The sequence below is a fragment of the Apiospora phragmitis genome, assembly GCF_038363925.1.
Source record: "Apiospora phragmitis strain CBS 135458 chromosome Unknown utg000011l:1.0-3236445.0:1.0-3240683.0, whole genome shotgun sequence".
Classification (NCBI taxonomy): domain Eukaryota; kingdom Fungi; phylum Ascomycota; class Sordariomycetes; order Amphisphaeriales; family Apiosporaceae; genus Apiospora; species Apiospora phragmitis.
In genome coordinates, this window is record NW_027117411.1 from 1180543 (window position 1) to 1199543 (window position 19001).

General features: G+C 53.3%; 6 protein-coding genes across 6 annotated transcripts; 3 read left to right on the forward strand and 3 right to left on the reverse strand.

The window, feature by feature from the left end:
• Positions 1-114: 114 nt before the first annotated feature.
• PG994_013159 (uncharacterized protein) lies at positions 115-1692 on the reverse strand (the record flags this gene model as incomplete). The annotated part of the gene is made up of 1 exon (XM_066864568.1): positions 115-1692. One exon carries the CDS (start codon positions 1690-1692, stop codon positions 115-117), a length of 1578 nt encoding a protein of 525 aa, XP_066709529.1.
• A 3411-nt stretch (positions 1693-5103) lies between these two features.
• Positions 5104-8401, forward strand: PG994_013160 (C6 finger domain-containing protein; the record flags this gene model as incomplete). Its single annotated transcript, XM_066864569.1, has 6 exons — positions 5104-5248; positions 5330-6355; positions 6405-7095; positions 7145-7207; positions 7268-7916; positions 8027-8401. The coding sequence occupies 6 exons, from the start codon at positions 5104-5106 to the stop codon at positions 8399-8401; spliced, it is 2949 nt and encodes a 982-aa protein (XP_066709530.1).
• Positions 8402-8859: 458 nt separating this feature from the next.
• PG994_013161 (putative 20S proteasome subunit (alpha5)) lies at positions 8860-9837 on the reverse strand (the record flags this gene model as incomplete). The annotated part of the gene is made up of 4 exons (XM_066864570.1): positions 8860-9033; positions 9110-9634; positions 9716-9732; positions 9813-9837. The coding sequence occupies 4 exons, from the start codon at positions 9835-9837 to the stop codon at positions 8860-8862; spliced, it is 741 nt and encodes a 246-aa protein (XP_066709531.1).
• Positions 9838-10387: 550 nt separating this feature from the next.
• PG994_013162 (Spindle pole body component alp4) lies at positions 10388-13293 on the forward strand (the record flags this gene model as incomplete). The annotated part of the gene is made up of 3 exons (XM_066864571.1): positions 10388-10796; positions 10860-12814; positions 12883-13293. 3 exons carry the CDS (start codon positions 10388-10390, stop codon positions 13291-13293), a joined length of 2775 nt encoding a protein of 924 aa, XP_066709532.1.
• Positions 13294-14042: 749 nt separating this feature from the next.
• Positions 14043-15889, reverse strand: PG994_013163 (uncharacterized protein; the record flags this gene model as incomplete). Its single annotated transcript, XM_066864572.1, has 4 exons — positions 14043-14527; positions 14582-14715; positions 14768-15747; positions 15806-15889. The coding sequence occupies 4 exons, from the start codon at positions 15887-15889 to the stop codon at positions 14043-14045; spliced, it is 1683 nt and encodes a 560-aa protein (XP_066709533.1).
• A 1382-nt stretch (positions 15890-17271) lies between these two features.
• On the forward strand, positions 17272-18831 carry PG994_013164 (uncharacterized protein; the record flags this gene model as incomplete). The annotated part of the gene is made up of 3 exons (XM_066864573.1): positions 17272-17322; positions 17381-17460; positions 17526-18831. 3 exons carry the CDS (start codon positions 17272-17274, stop codon positions 18829-18831), a joined length of 1437 nt encoding a protein of 478 aa, XP_066709534.1.
• Between the last annotated feature and the right edge of the window lie 170 nt (positions 18832-19001).

The window sequence follows — 19001 nt, forward strand, 5'->3', positions numbered from 1 at the left end:
CGCCTTGGGATATTGCTGATATGTGTATCTATGTGACTATTTGCGAACGCTAGAGGGCACGGAAGAACAGGAAGGGGTAGATATGAAAACAGTAAAATATTAAACCAGCAGGTCCTATCTAAGTTTGTATACGCAGGGCTTGAGGATCTTGTTCTCGTCCACCTGGTCAATGTCTTCCTTCTTGGCAGCCGGCCTTGCTCCGGCCCTCTTGTTGGGCCCGGCCCGGCCCCCTTCCTCCGCGACGACGTTTTTGCCCACCGTCGGCTGCGCGCCCTTGATGAAATGCATCTTGACGAACATTTTGTTGCTCAGGTCGACCGCGTCGCTGCCCTCTCCCTGCAGGACGAAGCCGCGCTTCTGCAGCGCCGCGACGAAGGCCGAGACATCCGTCTCCTGCCTCCGGTCGTCCATGCCGTCGACCTCGACGGCGAGCTCGGCGTTGTGGACCGTCTCCAGCTCGGCGTGGGCCTCGGCCTTGGCCTCCTTGCTGAGCTTGCCCTTGCCCGGCAGCAGCGCCGCCTTCTTGCGGTTGCCGACGCTGTGGGTGACGGGGGCGCCCTTCTTGCCCTTGGCGGGGGGCGCGAAGCGGCTCTTGATCTCGGCGATCCACAGCTCGCCCTTCCAGTGCAGCACGCGGTAGGCCTCGTCGATGAAGTCGAGCCAGTTGGTGCCCATGAGCGCGAGGCAGAAGATGGCCACGTTGACGCTGCCGTTGTGGAGCGGCAAGTTCGCGATGTCGGCGCGCGTCACGTGCGGGCTCGGGCTCTGCAGGTCGTAGCTCAGCACCTCGATGCGCAGCTTCTTCTTGTCGCCCTGCAGCGCCTCGGCGAGCTTCGCGTCGCCGCAGCCCAGGTCGGCAATGGTGCACGTGCCGTTGGTGCGCAGTAGCGGTGGCTCGGCCCTCGCCTTGCCCCGGGTTTGCTGGCCCCTGTTCCTGATGTCGGCGACGTAGCCGTCGACAGGGTTCTCGGGCCAGACGTTGACTTGTCTCCGGAAGCCCTCGTGGTACTCCTGGAACATCTCGGGCGACTCCTCGAATAGGTGGAAGGCCTGTGCAGACGGCTTTGTGTAGAGTGCCTCGTTAAGATGGCGGAACCGCGCCGAGATTAGCTTCTCTCTCATGGATGCTTGCAGAGGCGTGAGCTTAGGGGCGGCTGGCGCTGGGGCCGTGACCTTCTGCTTGGGTGATTTCGTCGAGGCATCCTTGGCTTGCGCACTGGGTTTCCCATCGCCCTCGTCGCCTTCTGTATCCTGTGGCTTTGCGACTTTCTTGGCCTTCTTCTTCTCCTTCCTACTGGGTTTCGATGAAGGTGCTTCCGAGGTTGTTTCACTCTTTTCTCCATCCCTTACTACAGTTGCCTCGGTCCCCTCATCCTTCCCATTGGCGGAAGCGGCAGGCTCCTGCTTGCCCTTCGGGGCCGAGCCAAATCCGGCGGTAGGGCCCTTGGCCTTCTTCTTCTTGGGCTTGCCCTCAATCACCTGCTCATAGAGATCTGCAAGATTGGCCGCGGTGACATTGCCTCCTGGGCCTGACGAGGGTCTCTTCCTCTTTTTGTCAGATTTGTCAGATTTGCCAGACTTGTCGTTGTTGGCCGTTTCCGGCTGCTCCTTGGTTTCCTTGTTGGCAGGGGGAGCTATGGACTCTGCCTTGAGGTTGGCGGCGGACACCGACCAGCCTGGAACGGCAAACATCTTAAGTTTATATCGACTTTTTCCTACGCCTATCCACTAGAGTTCCAGAGTTGGGGAAAACTTGCTGCAAACCAGACACACAGAGAAAGGGGGGAAGGGAAGCCCGTAGAAAATGAATCAATGAGCTGCTTACTCTGGCAGTTGCAAGTGCTAGTCCAATAGAATGGTGATGAAGTTCAACGACCGCAGCAGATATCAATTTTGCTGGGTCGAAAATTTTAGGATTTACTTTTCGGTCGGCAAGTACATCCTAGGGCCCCATAGTGGTGGCGTCGTACAGTGGACAGACAGGGATTGCCTAGGTACGCCGGAGAGTCCGCTACGGTCCAGCCAATCAGCCATTTGGATGGGTTGGTGGGGCAGTCGTATTCTGGGGATTTGTTCTAGACGTATTGTAGCGTAAAGGCCAGTATAACTTAACCTACCTCTTACCTTAATAAGTGCTGGACGAAATATTCGATTAAACCCGTACTACTTTTCCAGTAATTCTCATTTGATAACTCATTAACCGTACCTCGGTCAAACAAGACCCATTGGCGTACCTGATACCTATTCCATGTTATCACCAGTCCTCCATATTGCCGACTCTAGGCCCGACCTCTTCATACATGCATGCCTCCTTGCCGTACATTAACAATTACTCATCTTGTCATTACAGTGGAAGTTTGTCACCTGTCACAATCATTCTCGGAGCTGGCACGACGGCTACCTTCCTTGTACTCGGCCCGAATTTGACATCGTTACCTAGTCTAGTCCAGTCAACTGTGAAAAAGTCCATTATATCAAGTTCGTCTCTGCCGAAGCCATGGTTTGCCTCCTACAAGGGCTGGTTGGATAGTATTGTGATACAGGCACCGTCACCTTCCCATTGACACTATCCCAGCCATCAAACACCGTCACAATCATCCCTGAAAAGGGATCTTCACTCACGCACATGGGGGTAGTCTTCAAGTTTCCAGAGCAAACGCCCGACGGAGCCCAGGGCGTCAAGCATGCAACCGCTGACACGCTAGAAACAGCTCGTCGCTGATAGCAGCATTGATTACGAATCTGCATGTTCTGCATTCTTATTTCCCGAGGTCGTTCCCAGGATACATGCTACATACATCTTCGATTCCAGCCTACGCGTACGAAAGGTTGAAACCGACCAATGGTTAGACGACTGGGCCTTGCCATCGGTGGTGGTCCAGGGGCAAACACTGACCACTCGCAAACTTGGTAGCTCGCTCACATTCTGCTCCCGACAGCAATCAATGTTACCAAGCTTTGCGTGCTATCGCAATTTGCATTCATGCTGGTCTTTCCACCGGCATGTAGATAACCTACTGCATGAACCTCGGATGGTTCCTCCTACCATTGGGGGACATTCACCGCTCGTGTCACCATGGCAAACTGCTCTGGAGATTTTTGTCCCGCTCAATTCCTGTCGGTCGACCTCTTCAGGGGTCTCTCGCGCACTGGTGAGCTTGGGATGACAGATATAAGCACCTAGGTATCAGTACATGATCTATCTCGCGAACCGGCATTCCAAGAATCAACGGGCATAGCAATCTGGCACATGCTACGCAATGAATCAAGGGCTCTCGAAGTAATACAAGGGCCATGTAGCTGGCGCACCGGCTTTTGTCGTTGAGGATTGGGCCAGAGTCTCAGCGACTCGCGCATCTGTCAATGTCATACCTGCGGTGACGTGGGTTTCGTAATCGTGGGCATTGTTCCTGATCACAACCATAGGACAGGCTCGTGGTGGCGGGACGCTCTCGATCGAGAATTCATCTGGCTGTGACAGAAAGCTTAAATGGCCAGTTTGCAGTGAGTTCTGTGTTGGCCTGGCGCACGCTACCATGTGCTGTCAACGGATTCGAGCCCCCAATATTATGGCTGTCTCATTATAGCCCGCCAAGGAAGTTGTACCATACTCAGCTCCACAGATTTGAGTCATTGGCCGCCTTCGACATCTTCCTATGACTAAGTATGTCGATATACACACCATCGCCGGGGGGATCAGGCGGCATTGCGCTGTCCCGGGTTGGGTGTGTGCAAAGACAGGGTTGGGATCTACCCTTGCTCATACCAGCCAGTAGTGTCTGCAGGCCCAGCAGCGATGGGTCACACACAGCATCGCACAGAACTAATAAGTGCACCTTCGCCCGTATTGACGATCAAGTCCACTATACATGCCTTACAGTACACGCATCCAAGAAAGTTATGTACACACTTTAAACCATGGGCTCTATGTTTGCATCGTCGCTACAACCTTGTTGGGCCCATCTGGCAACGAGGCAAGGACGAACAGCACCATCCACCAATCTGATCAGTTCCGTAGCCGCGGAATTCACGCCGCACCTGGCCCAAAGGGATATCCATCAGATTCCGTCTTAGAGATCTACATCCTTCGAGGTTAGGGTAGCAATGATGGTAGTTAGGCACGGGAGATGGGCATCTCATCTGGCATGGCTGACACATGGGCATACACATATTAATTAGTATGGATGGGTAGGGACGGAACTGTCGTCTTGGCGTGGGCAATCACCAGCCTTCACTAAAGAAGAATACCTGCTCTAGACGTCTAGACCCCCCACCCGCCATCACTGCCTAGACTGTCTAGACCTCAAGCGCTGTATTACTTGCCGTGCAGCATACGGCATGTAGAAGTAGCAGGCCGGTTCATTCAGCTAATTTCAGCCACGAATTGAAGCTACTAACGTAGATTCGGCCGTACGTGCGACAATAAAGCTCCAGTCTTCACATACCCTCTTCCACTACATACCCCCTACCTATCTTGGATACGTCTACATCTACATCGACACCCTCACCCTTGCATGTTCCAATACAATGTAAGAGGCACACCCCTCCGTGCTCGCCGACAAGCATATCCTGAGTGCTGCTGCTTGGTTACACCGATTCTGTTTCACTCCTCCACTTTGGCTACCTATCCTATATACAAGCAAAGTGTGTGGCCGTCCGTTCCCTGGTGGTCTGGTCTTCTCCAGCTGGTTTCCATGTCCAAGCTGCTGTTGCTTTCCAACCGCTCAGTAACCTGAGTACTCGCACGTACGACGGCGGAAATTATTGGGTCTTCTTGTCTTGCCTCACACCGTCTCATTGCCCTGTCTCGGCCACGCGCTGGGCAAATATTGACATTGTGCTTGTCGAATCCAAGGTACCGTGCACCGGGTTGCGTTGTCGCAATCAAGGGTCGAGTCGACTTCTGGAGGCGGTGGATGGTCTTCACTTTCACCCGGATTTTCCATCCGCAAAAGAAAGCCACAGCCCGCACGGGGGCCAATGGTCCCGGCAGGGCATGTGGCAGGCTTATGACTTTGACGGCTAGGCGGCAAGACATCTAGGAATTCCTCATTTGCTTGATTCAGGCGCCCGCACTCCCTCTCTCTCCCCCTTCTCCCAAACATGGAATCCGCGGAAGTAGAGCCCCAGGCCAGTACGGCGGCGCGGCCTCGTTCCGGCGACTCTTCTCCCCCCCGAGAACAGGATGATGAGGGTTTGGGGCCGAAGAAGACGGCAGTGAGGAAACGAACGAAGACGGGCTGTCTCAGTATGTCCCAATCGTGGCTGTTGTTTATTGCTACGCCGTGTTCTCAGCAAATGACCATACCGCCGCGCATTTTCTAACCAGGCACACTAGCATGTCGCAAGCGTCGAATCAAATGTGACGAGGGAAGGCCGACTTGCAATAACTGTATCAAATCCAAGAGGCAGTGCGAAGGCTATAACCAGCGTGTTATATTCAAAGATCCTCTCGGGGCATTTTCCCCGTTTGGCCCTCTGGTTTATCCCCAACCTTCGCCCCAGGCACTTGTCCGCGAGCAGCAACTTTCGGCGGCCCAGAAATCCAATACTCAATCACTTCAGATAATCGCCCCGAAGCCGCCCTGGGGGCACCCGGTCATATCTCCCTTCGATCATGTCTATAATGCGCAGCTGAACTCTATGCCCCTACAATCGCCGCCTCTAGGTTATGATCAGAACTTGTGCGGTCTTCAGCAGCCTCCTCCAACCACAGCCCAATATCCTTACCTTACACCTGAATCCGATCATGCATTTCCCCAGGGCCAATGGCGGCAAGGGGCACTCCCAGACCCACGAGTGCCACAAGGTGCACCGCAGCTGGACTTTTCACCATTATCTCCTACCGAATATGGTGCTCAAACCCAGTCCAATGTTTCGTCAACCGCGCCGCGATTTGCCAGTGCTCCTTTGGATGGCCGTATTCCGGTGCAGCTAGAGAGCGAAGCATCACATGATGACCAACTTCCAGTCATCGGAAGCCAAGTCCTTCCTATATCTGACGACGATGCTTTAATGGGTGACTCGGACGACGAAGGTCCTATTGGCAAACACGATTCGACCACAAGGCTCAACCAGTTAGGAATGATAGCTGCGCAGAGAGCCAGTGATCGATTCGATATGTTTGGGACACAACCCAGAACGTTTTCTGGCTATGCTGATGCTGGCGTGCTCGTGTCGTATGAGCCGGATCCGGCGAACTCTCCTCTCAACGACCCGAAGATAGCAGCGGTGTTCTGGCATTTTGTGAACGTGACCGGACCAAGCATCTCAATATATGAGCGCCATTCGTTCGACACCACATTGGCGAGTTTCCAGGGACATAATGTGCAGGCACGCCAGCACATATGGGCTCGTAAGCACCCCACGATTATTGAAGTCAACGTAGACTGACTTATTCGCAGACAGGTTTCCTCTCATGGCTTTCAGCCATCCTGCTCTACTCCAGGCCATGCTTGCTCTTGCCAGCCTCCAGATTGCAAAACTACAATATGTCCCACAAACTGCGTCTTTGAAGCATTACCATCTCTCTCTCCGGCGCGTAGCACGCAACATCGGGCGTCCGGGGAGACGTAACCAGCCCTCAAATCTAGCAGCGACGATGCTCTTGGCCTACTACGAGGTCTGGAATTCTGATCATGAAAAATGGAGCAAACATCTCCTTGGTGCTCGGTGGATTATTAGAGATATTCCCTTCCGACACATGACGAGGTCCGTGATGATAATGAAGCGGAGGAGTCGTCAGCGAGCGGCAGTCCAACAACAAAGATCAGCGAATATGAGCTATGGCGACCCAACAGGTACATTCGGAACCTATGACAGCCCATCCGGTCAACCGCAAGAAGAAGAAGAAGTCGACCCTATGTATCGGGCCTGGGACCAACTCGATGCCCAACTGCTCACCGAGCTCACCGGCAAGCTCACAACGTTTGATGAGCTGGGTATGGGCCCCGAAACACCACCGTTTCACAGACCTGCATATCGGGATAACGTGACTCAGAAGGATATGGACGAATACGAGAAACTGAGTGATCTATACTGGTGGTACTGTAAAATGGATATCTATCAACATATTCTTGGCGGTACAAAGCTATTGTAAGGAATAACTAAGATCGTACGTCGGACCCTACTAACATTGAAATAGCATGGACTACGACCACTGGCTGCAATGCCCTCCAAGAGCACCCATAGGCCGCTTGGATGCAATGTGAGTAATTAGGTATCCATCACAACCCATCAGGGACTCGTGACTGACTTTATCATCAAGTTATGGCACCTATGATCACTTGATGTTAGTTCTTGGGCGTTTAGCAAGCTTCACTTCTGGGGACCTATCCCGGAAACGCAAGGTGTTCAGTCTGAGAGGCACTTTTGGCGGCAGCGGGGCACCGCCGGGCACCTTTCCCGGCATGATGCCCTCTTCCGGACGGGTGCCGATGCCCATGGGGTTCAGCCCACCGACAGAGGAAGCCTCGCCAACTTCCGACACCCTGGAGGATTCCGATCTCGACGAGTTGACCGTTGCAGCGTACCGCGAATGGGCCTCTATCAAGCAAGCCTTTGAGCATATCCAAGAGAAGTTCGGCCACGAGTTTGCGCAGATGGATCCGGACCTAGCGCCCCCGATCCCAAGCCCTTTTGGCCCGGCCGCGCAGTACAGGACATATGGCGTCGCGGGGATATGGCTAAACTACTACATGGGCCTAATCTCACTGTATAGGGCCCACCCTGAGATGCCGCCCGTTGCCATGATGGCGGCGGGTATGAGTGCACATCAGACTATGGGTTATGCCATAGAGATTGGTAGAATTGTTGCTGGCCTTGATGAATCCACGGAGACCAAGTCAGCTGTCAGTACCTTGGTGGGAGCGGCTTTTATTGAGAGTGCATTCCCCATGTTTGTGGCTGCTGTCCAGGTGAGCAACACCCCCTTTTCTTATAATTTCCGGGTTCGTTTGAGGAGGCTGTTCATTTCGCGCCGAAAGTAAGAATGATTGATATTAACAAACCTGGCTTCCTCTTTCAGCTGCAATCGGAAGTCCAACGGCACTGGGTCGTCCGCCGCATGCATGACATCGCGCGGCTGACAGGATGGCAGTCGGCTCGGCAAATTGCGTCCGGCTCCGAGTCGGCCTGGATCAAGGCGGCCCAGATGGGCCATGGTCCTCCCTATGTGCCGCCCGCCAACCTCGACCGGTCGGACCCCAGCGTCGGCGCGCCCTCTATTTGGGGCCAGCCCCGCAGCATCAAAAACCGGATCCAGGAGGTCAGCGCCGACGAGAGCAACAGGCTGGTCTTGGCCAAGAGCGAGCGGGCATTCTATGCCATTGGCCTGCTGGGCGTGCAAGATGAGCTCGAGAAACTGGATCTCGTCGACTCGGAGGACAAGGGAACGAAGTAGATGACGGGGGCCATCATCGTTTTCAGGCTTGGATAGGGTCGGGGAAGGAATTCGAAACAAACAATCTTTAACTTCAGGCAAATGGGGTTGTCTTATAGAAAACATGGGTATCACTTAGGATAATGTGATACGGGGAGTCTGTGTAGAAAGGCTGAGGGAGGCGGGCGCCGTTTGGAATGCGGCAAAAGGCGTGTTATGACATCTGTCCCAGACTGGGCTAGAACGTGGTGTTTTGATAGCTCATTGGTCAGTACACACTATTGGTACATAGATAGTCATGATGAGGCTGGCAGATTTGCCTGCATTGCCGTAGCGCCCGGTGCCAACGGTTGAGCATCCTGGGGTGCCCATCTTCTGAGATTTAATCTTCTTGGTGACAACCGATCTATCTGGCACGACATCTGATAGGCAGAAGCCATCATAGCGGATTTGTGAATTCCAGTAGACCGAGATACCCTTTAGTTAGCGGGAAGCCGTCCGACGACCTCAGCCATCTCCTCGTCCGTGTATATTCTGAAACCACGCTCCTTCGTCACGCTAGCCAGTTGCACGTTCTTGGCATCCAGCTTCTCCTCCATCACCTGCTTCAATGTCTTCAGAACTAATGTCTCGGCGTCGGCAATTGTGAGAGACTATCGTAAAATATTAGAATTGTATATACCGTACGGCGGTGAAACCCCATCGGCCTCACAAGAAGCGGGGTCTTACCTTGTGATATTCGTTCTGCAGCTCGGCCTGCGCGCCCTCGCTTCCGGATCCAATGGCCTTGGCGTCGTAGCGGTAGAAGGTGCCGCTGGGCTCGGCGTGGTAAAGCTGGGGGCCGTCCTCGTCGTAGCCGGCGATGAGCAGGGCGACGCCGAAGGGGCGGGACATGATGCTCTCCTCGCCGTCGGCGCTCTCGCCGAAGCGCAGGGCCAGGTCGCAGATGGCCTGGGTGCAGCTCTCGACGCGCAGGGGCTCGTTGTAGTTGAAGGCGTGGCTCTGCGACTCGACGCGGGCGTGCTCGACCATGCTGCGGGCGTCGGCCTGCAGGCCCGACATGGCGCAGCCAATGTGGCGGTCGATCTCGACAATCTTCTCGACCGACGACGTCTCCAGCAGCGTCGACGTCACCCGCTTCTCCACGCCCAGCACCACGCCCTCCGACGTCGCCACGCCGATGGCGGTGCTGCCCAGCTTGATCGCCTCGAGCGAGTATTCGACCTGGAAGAGGCGGCCTTCGGGGAGAAGGTGCTACAGAGGGGTCGGCGGGGTTAGCGATGGTTATACCCTTGGGTGCACATGCTGTTATCGTGTGAGTAGTGGGTAGGCTACGTACTTGATACCCCGATCTGTTGGTTTTGGTGATGGTAGGTTAGCTTTGGGTTGGAACCCCTCCAAGTGCAGCCGGCCACCGATAGAAGGAACGTACCGTATTCAGATCTTGCCATAAACATCTTTGCGGTTTGTGGGTGTTATTGCGTCGAGGATGTGGGAAGATTCGATGCTGTTTGTTTGTTGGCGCGGACGAAGATGGTTGACGTTGGGAAGGCTGATGAATGGGACGGAGCTGCTGCTGCTGGAGCTCTCAGGTCAAGGCTACTACTCTACTGACGAAGCTCCAGCTTGTGCAGTCAGGTTGCCAGCACAGGTGCTTGCCTTTAGGTACCTTAGGTACGTAGTCGCTTAGCGCGCAGGGCAAGGGCGCTAAGGACAGAGCCTCCCGGATTTGAGATCAGGTACCTCTGCCGAAGTAACAGCGGATCTGCCTGACTGACTCAATCAAGCACAGCTGGCTGGAGCACTCACACTCACTCATTGGAAGAGTTTCTTGCCCGATGCAGCTTAATTGGCTGCCCAAGTCAACTAACTCGTCAACCAGGAAGAAAGTCAACAACTACCGCCAATATATAATCTTCTGTCTTATCGCTGCCTGATGCTTCTGGCACAACGCCCTGGGGTCGCAATTCCAAAACCTCTGGTTCCCAATGTCGCCAAAACACCATCATGTCATCCAGAGTCTCCAATTATGCGGACCGGCGCAGTAATGGCAACCCCAACAACGACAATGCGAACGCGACTTCATCAAGACCCCGCATGACATCGGGGCATAGCTTCAAAGCGGAACACCGTGAATCGCGAAGCGGCCCCTCACCACAGCCTGGCGGTAGCTTCACCGGCACCTCCCATAAACGCTCAGCTTCGGGCAACCCTCGACCGATCAGCAGAAGCGCAGAGGACCGGAGGACGGAGCGTACGACTATCACCACGAGGGAAAAGCTCGTGTCGCGCGCCAAGAGTCCCGAGAGAAGGACCAGAGACAGCGGCCCATCGGAGAGATGGAAACATACGAAGGAGCCGTCCAGGCATCGCGCAACCGAGTCGAAGAGAGAGATACCCATTGAGGCTCCTCCGAGTAGGTCCCATCCAGGTCTTGCACTCTTCGCGATCCTATAGTCTAATACAAGTTCATATTTAGAAATATGGGAGCCTATCGCCTCTTTATCCAAGCCCTCGACTGCGCCATTGGCGCGCCGTATAACCGTACCTCCATTGGCGTCAGATATGCCCATGGCCCTGCAACCGCAAGCTCTACATCAGCTCTCTTTAGAGGCGCAGGAAGCCGCCATCATCGAAGATCTGTTGTTCGTGTTCATGGGATATGAGGGGCAATACATCCGCTTCTCCTATGCCTACAACCCGAGCGAGGAGCGAGACCAGTTGACCGGGCCGACGTATAAAATATCTCCCGGTTTAGATCCGAGCTTGGAGGACCTCACACAGTCCATGCTGAAGATGGCCACGCATTACACGGCCTTGGGGCACTTTGTTGATGTCCAGAGTCGCGAAGAGTTTGGTGCGGTGAACCATGCACTATGCGCGGCTATTAGGAAGTACCTGCATGAATACTTGATCATGGTCGCTCAATTAGAGACTCAGTTCCTCACAAACGACTCTTTCACGTTACACGTTTTGAATATACACACCCTTCCTACCTCCCAGATCATGGCCCAGCTTTACTTCCTGGCACGCGAGTTCCTGAAGAAGAACGGCATGCTTGACGACGAGAGTGAAGAAGAGTCCGACCCTGAGGATATCGATCAGATCCTCGAGAATCTGAAAAAGGGGGGCGATATCATTCCTGGGAATGTGACGGGGCGGAAAGTGTGCAAAGGCGGCGTGGTGCTCGCCATGATCACCAAGAGGCTCGAGACTATGTCAGGCGACCCAGCAGCTCGGTCATTGCTGACATCTTTGCTGCGCGATGCAAGTCGTCCATATATGGCTATGCTCAACGAGTGGTTACACCATGGTGGCATCAACGACCCTCATGGCGAATTCCTGATCAAGGAGCAGAAGAGCATTACTCGAGAGGAACTGGATAAGGATTACACAGACGACTATTGGGAGCGCCGGTACACGCTGCAGCGCGAACAGGATATTCCTCTGCAGCTGGTAGGGGTAAGAGATAAAGTGCTCCTCGCCGGAAAGTACTTGAACGTTGTCCGAGAATGCGGAGGAGTCGACATTAGCAAGGTCGCCCAAGACGTTCCGGTGACGTTTGATGATTCACGGTTTCTGGAGAACGTCAACAACGCATATGCTTACGCCAACGAATCCCTCATGAAGTTGCTCCTGACGACGCATGCACTCCCGGCCCGGTTACGCTCGCTAAAACACTACTTCTTTCTCGATCCGTCAGACTATTTCACCTACTTCCTTGAACTCGGGTCATCCGAGTTGCGAAAACCAGTTAAATCTGTTAACACCGTCAAGCTGCAGTCGCTCCTGGATATCGTCCTGCGTCAGCCCGGAACGATCGTGTCTTTAGATCCCTTCAAAGAGGATGTCCATGTGGACATGAACGAAATCAGCCTCATTAAGATGTTGCAACGCGTTGTCAACATCACAGGCATGGAGCAGGGCGAGGTTTTGCAACCTTCTAGTGCACAGTCCCTGGAAGCAGAAAAGAATGCAAACGGTTTTACTTCTCTGGAACTCAACTATAGCGTCCCCTTTCCGGTCTCTCTGGTTATTAGCCGGAAGACGATATGGCGGTACCAAGCTCTCTTCCGGTACCTTCTGTCCCTGCGCCATCTCGAATCACAGCTATGCACGACATGGCAGTCGCATAATAATGCCATCGTGTGGTGCCACAGGTCGTCGGCCCGCAGGATAGAGATCTGGAAGCGGCGGGTATGGACGTTGCGTGCCCGTATGATCGTCTTCGTACAGCAGCTTTTGTATTTTTGTACTCTGGAGGTGATTGAACCGAACTGGCAAGCTTTGATGTCCAGGCTTAAGATGAAGGACGGCAGTCTCGAAGGAACAGGGAAGCCTGATCGCACAGTAGATGAGCTGATGCAGGATCATGTGGACTTCTTGGATACCTGCTTGAAAGGTTGCATGCTTACCAACAGCAGGCTAATCAGGGTATGCAACCGGACTCTTCCATTTCTAGGCGAATATGCGTGTGCTGACTTGATACTTGCTGCGTTTAGATCCACTCCAAGCTCATGCAGACCTGTACCTTGTTCGCTGCATACTCCAACTGGCTATCCAGGGAGCTCGAAAAGGCAGACCCGGACCTCGTCGGTAACATCAAGCCGCCCAACATGAGCGACGAGCAATGGCGACGTTTCCAGGCGCTAAAGCCGCAAAAGTCGCACAACGACAGCATGGCGTCTAACAAATCCATGCTGGACGAGGAGTCTCGGGTTAACAACCTCTTCGAGATCCTCAAGAAGTACGAGACCAACTTCAGCCGGCATCTGCAGATCCTGCTCGATGCCCTCAACCATTATGCCGCCACGGAGACTGTGGTGCTTCTCAGTCTTTGCGCCAGGCTTGCCACGGCAAACCAGGGCACAGAGTATTCTGGGCTGAGACACGATGAGGATATAGCTGGTTGAGAAGGCTAAGGACCTAGGTATGGCCAAGTAGAGTACTTGGGCGTTTGGGGAGGTGTTGAGAGAGAGGGAGAGACGAGGCTCATGTCCGATGTTTGGGAGAAAAGATACCACATTCAATTCGAACGTTTGTTCCACTTGCCCGCAACCTAGTGAATAAATCATCATATCCGTACAAGGTGTACTGGCAGATTATCGCATAGTCCAAGCACCAATCGCATTAATCGAATGGACATAACGTACACAAGAAACTACTTGCACGTTATCGGTATAGTTGGCCCCTCCCCTTTCCCTATCGCTCCTATATTCGCCCGTTCCTATCCCATCCGGGGACTGGTTATAAGAGGCTCGAAGCGAGGTACCGAACCTGAACGTTTCTCGAGCCCAATTTGCTCGTATGTGGACCCCAAGAATCTCAAGTATAGAGACCAGTTATTTGGCAGTGTAGTGCTAGTTGTCAGCCTCACATATCATATACTTATATAAAATGGGAAAAGGCTAAGCACCACAGACAATTTCAGCTATAGTGGCCTAAGTTGGCTGTTGCCTACTGATTTGGTAGCTGACATTTATTATGAGATTAGGAGGCTCGTCACATGTCAAAAGGCTGTCCATGGAGCTGGGCTGAAGGCTATTATGAATATATTTATGCTGTAAACCGCTTGCTGTACCTGTCTAAATCTATCAAAACGCCCGTAAAGAATCTAAAACCAATCGCTAGGTCTCCTGTAACCAAGCCTATGTAATCATGTCTAGTCCTCGCCACGTGCCAACTTGACATTCTCCTTTTGTCGCTCCTGTCGCTGATGCCAGATCACCCACAGGGTTACCACAATACCCACGGCGCAAGCGCACAAGGTCACCATGTAGGCCGTCCAGTAGCAATTGATGCCATCTTCGCAAGTCCTGCTTCCGTTGGGCTCCACGACCGAGTGCGCATCGAACACGGCGCCGTAGAACAAGTTGAAAATGTTACTACTGACGACTGGCGACAGCGTCATGTAACCCCAGTTCTGGCTGAGGCCGTGGATGCCAAAGGACTCGGCCACGATGGAGGGGAACACGCCGAAGAGGAAGCCATAACCCAGGCCGCTGAAGCCCGAAACAAGGCCAAGCATGTGGGGATTCACAATCTTCAAGGCGCAGATCTGTGCCACCGCAAAAATGCCGCTGGCGACGACGAGACACCATACACGGCTAGCATGGAGCAGTTTGACCAGCAAATCCGAACCCATGCCTATAACATATCAGAAAGATCCACATAGCTATATAGCCGTATATATGTACTTACCACTCAATAACCTTCCCGCGAAACTGCCAATTGAAAGGATGGAAACATGCATCTGCTGACGTAGCACAAGCGTTTTATCGTCGATAGAGTCATCGTAGTGTTTCCATAAGGCTGTCACATCGTTTCCGATGTTGCTGTGGCTGGTCAGCGCTCATTGGGTGCAGGGGTGCTCCCGGTGGTACTTACTTGATGGTCATGAGACCGATGCCAGACAGGATGGCCATGATAATCCACAGTTGCCAGAACTCCAAGTTTTTCAGCAACGCCCAGCCGCGAGTATCTACACGATGAGAACGATCCAAATCAATACTGCGCTGCACATATACTTCACCAGGTAGCGACGACGACGTGGTCGACCGAGACATAAGAGAAGACGTCTCATTTAATTCCTCAGCCTCATCTCGACCCCCTTTGTCCGGGGCGGTCTCCGCCTCGAGATCAACCGCTGGGTTGCTTGGGGATTCATGGTCCGGAGCCGGGTCGTCGTCGTTTGAGGTAGCATTTTCATGTATTGTTGTATTACTAGATGACGTACCAGGTTCAGCAGGTTGGCCGTGGTGGAAAGCAGAGCGCCGCGTCTTCGATTCGTGGGACATGGTGGGGTGCAGAATTTGCGAGTCGGACTGGCCTTCCTCGCCTGACGCGACGGACTGATAATGCGGTGTATGAGGGTAGACCCTCAAGAAGAAGAAGCCCACGAAGGTCATGGCGAAAGTCCCATATGCCAGGAGCATCAAGAACCGACTCGGGTCCCCGGGGAAGAAGATGGAGCCGATCAAAGCGAAGAAGAAGGCGGATAGGCCGAAGGCAGCGAGCGGAAACGCGGTAGCTGTACCTCGGTGGTGAGGCCAGTTCAGCGCCGACGTCTTGACCGCCGCGTTGAAGGCCATACAGCCTCCAAGGCCTGTCAGGTAGGAGAAGAAGCACATAAAAGGCACTGATCCATGACCCTCGCTATATGCCACATGTAGAGGGTAGTATCCGATGCCGAGTAGGAGGGAGCCTAGAACAACTGCCGGTCGCGGTCCTTTGCTATCGATGAGCATCCCAATGGGTACTCCCATGGAGTACATGCCGAGGTTGCCAGCCAGGCCTATTACATTGCTTTCGGTCGCGGATAGCAGAAGACGGTCTGCGAATTGAGGCGCCCATGCTGAGTAGACGTACTGTTGCCGAGTGGGCGCTGTTAGCAAGGAGGCATGCCAGGCTAGGCTTGAAGCTCACATTTGTTCCACAGGCTAGGGATATAATAGTTGCAGACACACTAGACACGATGCGTGCCTGCCGAAGGTCCTTATCTAACGTCATGTTGGTGGAAGTGCGATATCGGGCTTTCCACTCAAGTTAGGGGATAGATAGTGGGCGCGAAAGATGGAATCGGGCCCAGAGCTATACTGCACAGACCAGAGATCAATACTTGGTCATTGGGTAAGAAGAAGAGTGATGTAAAAAGAGTGTGTTGGGGATGAGACAGAGTGAAAAGGACCGAGGGAAAGGTCTACATAGGGTAGATAGGAAAAAGAGCGTTGATGGGCAAGTGCTGATGTGTCGGGCTTGCTATCGTGGAACCCCCCAAGCACCAAGACCAAGACGTATGTACGTATGCTTGCTTATCAGAGGTTATCTCCCCCATAGTTCCAGGGCTTGGTTGTACCATCCCGCGGCATCGGGAGTGCGCCGAGTGGGTGGGCAGCGGGTTTCATGCAGCTCCCCATTGCCCAGCGTGCATCCTAACTTCCATGTACCGGTAGCATGTGTCTTAGTTCCATGGCGGGAGCCGGCTGGGTCACTGTAACACCTATAAACCGCCCTTCTGAGTCGCCATCAATCGGACTTGTTAGTTCTACGAATGAGTCTACAGGTATAGTATCTGTCTTGTTCCTACCGTTGGTGATACTCAGGGCGGAAATTGAAATTGCGCCAATTGTCTCGGTGGCCAGGAGCGGTGGCCAGCGCATTGGCAGTCGGTTTGTATTAGCAATTGGTTCCAATCTAACCTTGGTGAGTGGCGGGCAAAACAGGTAGATACAAGCAGCAAGTCGATTTTGAGATAGCTTGTACGTACCTGAATCCGCTGCTGACGTTATATGACAAAGGATCGTCAAGACTACAAGTATGTGGACTGTCCCATGGGGTTCTCCGCGAGGAAGTTTACATAGTAGATACTTCAACCTCAAATTATCCCCTTGATTGCCACGGCGCTGCTTTTCGTACCGTTACTAGCAACAAAAGATCAACACGGCCGTGCGTGCCGTAACAGGGTTCGCTTAACCAATCAAATAACACACTGAGCAAGACGGACGTCAAAAACGCAACTCTGATCGTACTAAATTTATCCCTGGTCCGTACAATACTGCCAAATGTGGTGGAAAGCAGCGCCGTGGCAATCAAGGGGATAGAGAACTTCAAGTCTCAACTATCTACCCTCTCGAATATAGGAATGTGAATAAATAATTGTGCCAGCCATGAACTTATGTAGAATGCGACTCGTGACTGGCGGCCCACCTTTTGGCAGCCGGTGCAGGTGACGACGTAATTTGTAGTGCACGGTCGGGCCTGCCGCATAATTCAGGCGTGCGACGAGCGCTTCTCAGGTTGACATACATCCAACAATAACAACTATTTTCGGCAAACATCCATTTCATCAACAAACGCCTTCGTTTGGATACGAGACGACCGAATAAGGCACGATGGGTGCTCTCCTATCCATTCCATTGCTGGCTGTACCCAGCATGGGCACAGTAGGCCTTCCCTTGGTTCCCGCGCATTGCTCTCTCTAACGCCATCTTCGCAATATAGCTCGTGTCCTTCGCTGCCAGTTGCTGCGGTGCTGCCACATGCTCCATGGTATGCAGCGCATGCGGCAAGTGTGGCAACAGGTAAGATGCCCCTTTTGTTTATCTTACGGTAGACTTCGCGACAAAGCTAACCCACGATTCAATAGTGTTGCCACTCGTATTGCCTATGCCCTTATGCTTCTGGTAAACTCGACTGTAGCATGGGTTATGCTCACGCCCTGGGCCGTCGAAAAGCTGCAAAACCTGATGCTTGATTATGTCAAGATCAACTGCCCGAACGGAGAATGCTATGGACGGCTGGCTGTCCAACGAATCAACTTCGCCCTTGGCCTCTTTCACCTCATTTTTGCCGGTCTTCTCTTCGGCGTCAACAATACCAAAAACCCGAGGGCTGCCTTGCAGAATGGCTTCTGGGGCCCCAAGGTCATCGCCTGGGTGGCTTTTGTCGTCCTCTCGTTCCTGATCCCCGACGAATTCTACGTTTTCTGGGGCACCTATATCGGCTTCATCGGCGCTATGCTGTTCTTGATCCTCGGCTTGGTTCTCTTGGTTGATCTGGCTCATACATGGGCCGAATATTGCCTCGAGCAGATCGAAAACACGGGTTCAAAGGTCTGGAGTATTGTTCTGATCGGGTCAACTCTGAGCATGTACCTGGGATCTTTGGCCATGACTATCGTTCAGTACATCTTCTTTGCATCCAGCGGATGTTCCATGAACCAGGCTGCCATCACCGTCAACCTGATCATGTGGCTCGGCATATCCTTCATCTCGGTTCATCCTGCAATCCAGGAGCATAACCCGAAGGCTGGGTTGGCACAGGCTGCTATGGTCGCCATCTACTGCACGTACCTCACCATGTCCGCCGTTTCGATGGAGCCTGATGATAAGCTGTGCAACCCCTTGATTCGCGCCCAGGGTGCTCGGACAAGCTCGGTGGTCATCGGTGCAATCGTCACTATGTTGACTGTAGCTTACACCACTACCCGCGCCGCTACCCAAAGCCTCGGACTGGGGAACAACCGCGGTGGCATCAGACTGCCCGACGACGATGAGCATGACCTCGTCACGCAACAGCCTGGTCGACAGGATATGAGACGAGAAGTGCTGCGGCGAGCTGTGGAGGAAGGAAGTTTGCCTGCCGATGCTCTGCTGTCAGACGACGAGGATGAAGAGTCGAGTGGAAAGTCATCGCATGACGACGAGCGCGCAAGTACGCAGTACAACTACTCCGTCTTCCACGTCATTTTCTTCCTGGCAACTTGCTGGGTTGCGACTTTGCTCACTTCGACCTGGGGCGATGAAGAGGTGCAGTCTGGGGACTTTGCGCCTGTGGGACGAACGTACTGGGCTAGCTGGGTCAAGATTGTGTGTGCTTGGATTTGTTATGCTATGTACACCTGGACTTTGGTAGCCCCCATTGTCCTGCCTGAACGCTTCGAGCTCTCTTAGGCTTCAAACAAATATTATAATTTTCGGGTGCGGTGGAGTTCTGAAGGCACTGGTCAATTTGGAAGAATGGGGGAGAGCGTTGTATAAACCTACCGATAGATATCACTAAGTCGTTTCGAAGATTTTGGCATTGGACTTCGCTTTCTTTAGTGTAATGGTCACGATTGATA